The following is a 9040-nucleotide window of genomic DNA, read 5'->3' as shown; positions in this document are numbered from 1 at the left end:
AATATTTCTATTTTGTGGAATATTTCAGCATCTTATGATACAATCTGAAGAAACTTCACATCTGTAGCTTTGTTTTCCCAGTGATACAAAAACTGAAATACTGAAGCTATAAACTTAAAGATATACCTCAACACTTCCACTGGTTTTAGTTAAAAGTTCAGTCAAAATGAAACCATTGACAGTTTCAAGCAATATCACAAGATAAAGAAAAGTGAGACAAAATTCGATATTCCACAGATGGAATAAATCTGGACTGGACGTTGATCTTAGAGTCTTACCAAAACACAAAAACCATACAGATGAGTAAGATGATCCCAGTGATCCCTCCTACAGCAGACCATGATAAAGGCTGATGTGTTCCTGCAGATATAAAAAGGTTAGTGACAAATGCACTTTGATAAATATCATGTTTGTCACTGAGTGTTCAGGCTTATCTGAAGGTAACTTAAATGTTCAAGTTGCTGTGAATGGTTTCATCTATTTACATTCAATCAAATGTTAAGAGAGTGAAAGCTTTCCTATTAACTTAATGATCTCAATCAATAATTTCATGTCTTATTTAAAACAGCATCATATTCAATGTTGGGGCCACAAACTTTGTGGTGATAAGGTTGTGTCTGCATGGTGTTGTATGTCTATTCCAGGGATTTGGGTTCATGTGGGAGGTTTTAATGAATGATAGATTTAATAGACTGTATTTCTTTTGCTGACTGTGTTCGTTTGTGCATGTCAAATGCCTTGCCTTCTTTAGATTGCCCTCAAGTAGCTTGCATGTGCTTGCGCTTGACTGCAAAGTGGATGGATGACTGAAATATGGAATAAATGCTCAATGGAAAATGAATGGAAGCTGGATTGTTTGCTGGTCTATTTAAGAATGAGTCAGCAAAGCAGTTCTCCCTACTTCATCCTCTGCGTGGCCTAATTGATATCAAGTCACTTCATTCAGTTCAATAGACAATAAAGCATTCTGTGCATTAGGGCAATGAATCTGACCAGAAGAAGACAAGCAAGCAGTTGATACTAATGTGTTATGGGCACTTCTGTTTCTTCTATTTGGGCTTGAATTTTCTGAGGATGACTTAAAGCTCTTGGATCCTGTTGACAGTGCTTTCATTTCTGTAAATATGGATGTGTTCCCATTATTCTCACTAAACTTTCTTCAATAAATTCAAACCTGTTAATCACAATTCTGCATACAGTTTATTAATATTAATAAATGATTGATTCTTGTGCTGCTGTCTGCATTTACCTGTTGGATGAAGCTCTGCTGATGTCTGATTACCCAGATCATTAGTGGCCACACAGTAATAAACTCCTCCATCTGTTACATTGAAGCTGTAAATCTCTCCTTCAGATACTTTCACAGCTCCATCTCTGCTCTTCTTGAACCAGGTGAAGCTGCTGACTGGAGGTTTGGCTCTGCTGGAGCAGGTCAGGTTCACCCAGCTGCCTGCTGACATTAAACCTGATGGACTGCTGGATGCTGAGGTGTCTTTAGGAGCATCTGGAGAGAAAAACATAAATCATGTTGTCCTATAGGATCCAGTTCAACAACAAACTCTGATTGTCTTACATGAAACACTGAGAGTCTCTTCTGTCTCTGCTGTCTTGGTGTCGTTTCCTTGGTTCACAGGATATCTGGCAGAGCAGCTGATCTTCTTTCCATCATGTGTGTCTGACAGAGTGATGATCTGCTGGATTTTAGTTGTAAAGCTTCCATCTGTGTTTTTCTCTGTTTTGTTGTGAGAGTCTTGTTGGAGATTCCAGGTGAGTTGAGGAGGGGAGTGTGGACAGGGAGTGAGAGCTGAGCAGGTTATAGTGACAGACTCCTTCTCCTTCAGATCACCTGGGATTGTAATATTGGGCCTCCAAGGAGAATCTGTGGTTTCAAAGATGTTGCAAATACATACAAATAAATACAGTATATAATACACTATATCTTTCTAATGTAGAATCATTTGTTCTGTTATCAATTTATTTAAACTCTACACTTAACACACTCTAATCCAGTGTACTGCATTGCACTGCACACTACACTTTACACGGTGATTATGAACCACTCCACTGTCACATGTTTGCTGGTGCATTGTTTTTTTTTTGATTTTCAAATATTTTTATGATGTGTATTATCATTTCTATTTTACTTTATTCAATTTATTTTGATTTCAGATTACTTTTTATCTCATTAAGATATTTGTTTTGTCATCTTTTCATATCTTACAAATAATTGTTATTATTAACCCTGTAAGACCCAACCCATCAAAAAATAGCCAGAAAATTCAGATTTTTTAGAAATGAGATGTTTATAAACCCTTATAACAAAATCCACATTTTGTTTGCTATATCATGATATATTTTGTATTAAATATTTATTATATTTTTTTGTATTGCATAAGATACGTGGCAACTGTTTGTTAAAAACAATGTTCATTTTTTTTAAAAAAACAGTTTTGTCCATAACATTTTGAAATTATGGCAAATATTGATCATGTTGATGAGATAGAGGTTATGATACAAAGGGCATTATAGGGTTAACATGCATGGACATAAAAGGAGTGAAGCCTGTCAGTAGTAAATATGTTAAGGGAATGGACAGTTTAAACCAAATTGGCAGAAGTTGTAAAAATCCCAAAATCATTACTGAATGACTGTGATCTTCATGGCCTGAGGTCAAACTGCACTGAACACACACAGTTCTGTCAAAAGAATCAGTGCGTGAGCTCAGGAACACTTCTGAAAGCCATCAGTAGAGCTGGATGCAGAAATGGAAGTTAAAAGTCCATTCTTGCTTCGTCTAGTTGGAATTATTTTACATGAAGTGAGACGGAGATTAGAACTGGCTTTAAACGATACTGTGTTCTGTACAGACCTGTCACACTCTGAAACTGTTTTCAAAATGTTATGACACAATAAAAACAGTATATTGATATATATTGAATGCTTCAGAAAGAATCCTGTACAGTTAAGAAATAAAATGTAAATCAGGAAAATCACTGTGACTGTATTGAAACTTTTAGGCTGAAAAAATTCTATTTTAGAATACAGAAATCTATTTGAATGTGTTTTATTGTCATTTTGTTATTAAACATTCATTTATTTTAAAAATAACTCACCTCTGACTGTTATTTGAAGAGGATCACAATGAGCTGTCGCCTTGAATGGTTCACTCTCTACTCTGAAGAAGTATGTGTCTGTGTATGTGGTGGTTAAAGTAGAAAACAGAGTGGTGCAGTCTCTCTGACTCAGGTTCCCAGTAATACTCATTGGATAGGTGCTAACTGCTCCACTACTGTTGAAGATCACATTGTTTTTGATTTTGTTAATATCAGAATTGTTTTTAATCCACACTCCAAAAGTTTCACTTGTGCTGATAAATGTCTGTTCGTCTTTGGGTCTGAAGCTACATGGGATTTGCAAACAAGATCCACTCAGTGCTTCCAGCTTCTTTGGTGCAGTTATGGAGAGGTCTGCTTCATCAGGACAATCAGTCAAAACACCTGTAAATACACTGTCATGATTAATAAATTGTTGACTCTATCTTCACTGGCCTTTCAGATTTTGTTTGTCAATAAAGTTCAGATTGTAAAATGACTCCGTGTCTGTGAATGACTGAACTAACAGCTCACCTGGAACAAAGAGGACAATCAGCAACATGTCGACTGTCACCATGTTCACACACAGGAACTTGTTGATGCTGTTGTTGAAACCCTGAATTAAAAACACAAATCAGACATTTAATCACTTGAATTATCGATTTTGAAGAGATTATTCATATTTCTTTAAAACAAATTCTTAATCCAAACTTCCTCTGTGCAATACGAGCTGTCATCATAAGGAACCATTGTTAACAACATCTGACATGTGAAATGAGTGAAACTAAATCACCAGGAAAGAAAATCACATAAATGTGTCTGTCAGTGCACTAAAAGAACAATCACAAAATAAAAACTTCAGTTTCGTTAAATAAAAGCATAAAATGTTTCCTTACCAAACAAGTCCCCGTTTAGTCTCACAGTTTTAGAGTGAAATGAAGCAAAATTACAATAAACCCTGTAAACTAGTGGTCATCATTTGAGAAAGAAGCAAGCACTAACATACCCACTCACTAAACCACATGATACAATCAACTGTGTCCTTCCTGCTTAAAAGCTGAAACAGGGGATATGACATGTCAATCTATTTTTAACGTCCACTCTGAACTCACATTCACAACCTAAAAGATTTTTTTAACGTCACTACTTCAGAGCCTGCAAACGTAACCTTAGTTAAAATATTTTTTTAAAAATCCCAATATGAACGTCACTTATCACCAGGAGCAGCAGCGGTTTTTGATACGGGCGACACGGGCAGTTGCCCGGGGCGGCATCGTGGTGGGGGCGGCATCAGGGGCATCGGCAAAAAATAAATAAAAAATTGCTCGTACTCATGCTGCCCCGACATCAGCCAGCGCATACTGGGAATGGCATCGGTTTTCTATCGCCCATTTGCTGGGAGTAAGGGCGCCCTCCGTTTGCGAGGTGCGCCTGCTGCTTGCGGCTCAGGGAGGAGAGGGCGGGGCGGCGGGGGATTCTCTGGCTGGCTGGAGCAGCATCTAATAACCAACTCGCAAAATAAAACAAAATAAAAACAAACCAACAAACACGAAAACACCAGACATCATGATACAGACTTATAATTTGCACCGATGTTTTTTTCGAAATTCTGTATGCGAAAAGTGCGCCTGCTTGCTGCTGTGCTGAAGTCAAAGTAAACTTCATTGTCATCTCCGCTATACAGTCCAGTATGTAGAGAGACGAGACGACGAGGCTCCAGTTACAGCAGTGCAAGTAAACGAATAACAAATATAAGAAGAGTAAGAAAATAAATATACACTTTAGGACTAGGAGTGAAGGGATCAATAACAATTTAAAATTTATAATTTACAGTTTGATGATTTAAAGTCACACACAACCTGTCGACAGTGGAGGAGAGACCTGCTGCTTGCAAATAGAGCAAATTTCATTCATAATGTTGTAAATCCAAGCCCATTATGTATTCTTGATTTGAAATCCCAGAAATAAACCTTAGACAAAGCAAATCTGTGAACTAAGGTGTAGGTCTATTAGGTTATGTTGTGGTGATCCCTGAGTTGGGGGATGGGTGTTCATACTGGAGTGCAAAATGAAAACCAATGGAAGATGAACAAGAAAAGTTCAAAGCCATCAGGTGCTCAGTTTAGAAAAAATAGAAAAGAAGAGGAGGAGAGACGAGCAAAAGATGCAGGTAAGCAGATGTGTCATTGGATAATGGCAGGTCATCCTGAAACAATCAGACTCATATTCAGAATACTTCATTAATCCCTAAGAAAATTATGTGGGTTACAGTTGCTCCAAGAAGAAATGGTAAAAATAGTAACAGTAACAGACTAAACTCCAAACAATACATTATGTTACAGATTTTACACATTTAAGAAATGGCACTAATACACACAGACCACTAAATTAAAAATATCAATGATAAACAGAGGGGATTATAAATAAATATCAAGAAAGTTGACAAGAATATTCCAGAGTAGAGAAGAGCGTGTGTAAAATGGCTGTAACTATAGCAGTGTTTACAGTGTGTTAGATGGAGGAGGTGTGCAGGGAGATGGTCACGAGCAGGAATGATTTCCTGTGTCGGCCAGTGGTGCTTTTCGGTAATCTCAGTCTCTCACTGAACGTGTTCCTGTGACTAGCCAGCATGTCATGGAGTGGGTGGGAGGTGTTATCCAACATTGTCTTTATCTTGGACAACATCTGCCTCTCAGACACCACCCTAACGGAGTCCAGCTCCATCCCCACAACATTACTGGCCTTGTGGATCAGTTTATTTAGTCTGTTGTCATCTGTGACCCTCAACCTGCTGCCCCAGCATGCAACAGCATAGAGGATCGCACTGACCACAACAGAGATAATAACATCATAACATCAACTAGTAGGGATAGTGAAGTGTCACTTGGCTATGATAGTAAACAGTAGACACTGATGTCGCTTACTGAATCTTTTGGACTGTGTTCAGCACAATATTAATTAGTCATTATCAATTGATGATCTGTCCTGTTCTCATTGTATGACAAATTATGATGGCTGTTTAGTAGCTGTTTGCATACTATGCATACTCTCTCTCTCTCTCTCTCTTCATATATGTGTGTGTGTGTTTCTCTGGTGAAATTCAGTATGGTTCCGACAACAGTTTTATATTAATGTACAATCCTTAATATATTTTATGTGTGTCCAGGGCACCAAACAGGCTAGGACCGCCACTGTTCAGGAGTTATCTATTACAAGCTGTTAGGGTCATCGTAAAAATTAATATTCAAGTACTAATTAATGCTAAAAAAAACTGATTAGTAATCAACTCTGAAACTCTTTACCAGTTTATTTACCTTTGCAAAGAAATCAACAACAGTACAGACAGCATGACCACAGTCTGCATGCCCTCTGACACAGAGGGATTGTAAGTCTAGAATATTTACAGAGAGAAGGCATCTACCTGCCATGATCACAGAGTACATTTAGAACATTTATACAACAGAAAACTCGGCAACAATTGCTTTAAAGATTACATGGAGACACAATAAGATAATTTAGAGAATTTCATTCTGTAAAGTCAGCTTGAGACAGAGAAGAATCCTACAAATTTCATTACTCATCTATATTAAAACTTAATATAGATGATTAACATAGACTATTAGACCCATGAAGTGAATCACTGACATCTGAAAAATGATGTGTTGATACAGCTCTTGAATTCTCCTTAAAGATACAAGACTGAACAGTTTGTTCCTGGGAACAACAGTAAGTGAAAAACTCTGTCAAAAAATACAGATGTGTGGCCAGTAGATCAGACATATGTCATGATTCGGCTGTGTGCAGACAGGATGAGGACCCAAAATGCAGAAATCTCAACACATGGGAATAACTCAAAATGCAGCTTTATTGCTGACACACGGAAATCATACAGGACTAAAGTAAACTGGAGAATAAAACCTAAACTTCACCAAGAGGCACACAAGGAAACACACAGCATGAGGCAGAAAAACACAGGGCTTGACATGACAAGACCAAAGGGAAGCAAAACTCAATACATTCACCAAGGACACAGACTTTCAAAGTAAAACAGGAAACGTAACACTGAGACGCGGACTTGACTAGGGGATACAGCTGACAGGGGAGACAGAGCAACTAAGACACACAGAGACCAAACATAAGGGAGGCACAGACAACAATAAACACTGGGTCAATGGCCCAGGACCGTGACAACATATGCAGGGAAATTATGGATAAGATGAGAGTAAAATCATGATCCAGGGGTGCTCGCTGTTATGTGTGGGACCATTACCATGCTGCACTATCATCAGTGTTTAAATCAAAATTACTGACCAAAGGGAATTGGTCAGATTTGGCAATATATGAAAATAGATGAGAGAATTAATTCAAGAAGTCATCGCAGGACTTAGGAGGTTGGTGGATAATAATACAACAAAATAGATTTTCATACTTAGATTTGAAGGGATGATATGAGCTCAGAGTAAATGGATTTGCACTTGTAAATCACTGATATTCCCCCACCTCAGCCTGAGCACCTCGGGGCATTCAAATATTTGTAATTGTTTTGGCAAAGATCCACAAGGGCCTCACATCCCAGAAATAACTGTTCAAACTGCAGCCTTCAGGCAGGCGCTACAAACCACTGTTTACAAAACCCACGGAGACAGTTTCCTCCCCCAGGTGTCACTCTGATGAACACTGTGAAATGACCCACTCTTACATCATTCAGGTCATAACACATATGCATATTACATCACTCAGTTTGGTACCAATACTTTGTATAGTTTCTTAATACTTTGTGTAACTTGCTCCTTGTTTTTTGTTTGTGTGCACAAACTTGGCCAAATAAAGTCTGATTCTGAATCTAACACTAATGTTAGGAAAACAGCTGAAACTGTAACAGAGTGGAAACTGCCAGGATTGTCCAAGCATCATGCTGCAGCAGTCTTACATAAGTGTAGGGTTAGATCAGTGTTCATGGATAAAATGCTTGACCTTAGAGTGAAGCAGGTCCTATTAAAAAATTTCAGTCCAGTTGAGGACCGGCATGAACTTGTCCACAAAGAAAATGTCTCCATTCCTGCAACACCATCTCTACACAAAAAGCAAAACTGTTGAACATCACTGCAGTGAATTTACTGATATTTTCAGGTGGATTTTGTCCTCCTGAAGAAACTTCAGTTGATGTGTTGTGATGTGACTCTGCTCATCTGACAGCTTTCAGTTTCTGGATTGTTGGAGAGTCTTGATCTGAAGCAAGCTGAAGGAAAAAAAAATATTTTATTTTACTACAGATGAGTTTGTTTCTTTTTTCACATAAGTGTGTCACAGAAACATTTGTCTCACCAAACAAAAACCATCAGTGTGCTCACGAGCATTATGATTAACACAGTCTTCACTATAGTGTAGACACCAACCAGGTTTCCACCTTTAATGCAACAAGATTTTAGAGTGATTAAAACAATATGTGACAGAATGAACATTTAACAGTAAATAGAAAAATTTAAGGTGAAACAAGATCCAAGAAAACCATAACTTTAACAAATAAGACCTGAACAACCACAGGTTCAGGTCTTAGTCTTGATGAAGGATGAAGTAAAATCTTAGAAGTTCATAAAACACAATTCAATCTCACATAAAACACACCTCTCTTTCTGCTTTCTTCTGACATATATTACAAAAAATAGAATAATGGGAAAAAAATGCTTTTAACACTTCATTTGTTGGATCCAGTCAAAAACATTTTGAAATGAAAAAAAAATCTGCTGAGTAACGTTACCTTCAGTCAAATGAAGCTCTGCTGATGTCTGATTACCCAGATCATTAGTGGCCACACAGTAATAAACTCCTCCATCTGTTACACTGAAGCTGTAAATCTCTCCTTCAGATACTTTCACAGCTCCATCTCTGCTCTTCTTGAACCAGGTGAAGCTGCTGACTGGAGGTTTGGCTCTGCTGGAGCAGGTCAG

General features: G+C 37.9%; 1 protein-coding gene across 1 annotated transcript; it reads right to left on the bottom strand.

The window, feature by feature from the left end:
- Positions 1-274: 274 nt before the first annotated feature.
- LOC106455968 (sialic acid-binding Ig-like lectin 7) lies at positions 275-4042 on the bottom strand. The gene is made up of 6 exons (XM_013907924.1): positions 3989-4042; positions 3627-3708; positions 3114-3497; positions 1574-1879; positions 1250-1504; positions 275-360 (listed from the first exon to the last, which is right to left on the bottom strand). The coding sequence occupies exons 2-6, from the start codon at positions 3667-3669 to the stop codon at positions 275-277; spliced, it is 1074 nt and encodes a 357-aa protein (XP_013763378.1). The 5' UTR covers positions 3670-3708; positions 3989-4042.
- Positions 4043-9040: the final 4998 nt, after the last annotated feature.

Source organism: Pundamilia nyererei, unplaced genomic scaffold (assembly GCF_000239375.1).
Source record: "Pundamilia nyererei isolate P.nyererei 1_Seehausen unplaced genomic scaffold, PunNye1.0 scaffold00614, whole genome shotgun sequence".
Lineage (NCBI taxonomy): Eukaryota > Metazoa > Chordata > Actinopteri > Cichliformes > Cichlidae > Pundamilia > Pundamilia nyererei.
Note: the sequence above shows the minus strand (reverse complement) of the source record. Positions and strands in the feature narration are given on the sequence as shown.

Bases quoted from the DNA above. Each gene is read 5' to 3' on its own strand.
- LOC106455968 (XM_013907924.1), bottom strand. From the start codon at position 3,669: ATGGTGACAGTCGACATGTTGCTGATTGTCCTCTTTGTTCCAG. The intron at 3,498-3,626 runs GTGAGCTGTTAG...GTGTATTTACAG, and splicing joins GATTGTCCTCTTTGTTCCAG to GTGTTTTGACTGATTGTCCT. The intron at 361-1,249 runs GTAAATGCAGAC...TTATATCTGCAG, and splicing joins AGCAGAGCTTCATCCAACAG to GAACACATCAGCCTTTATCA.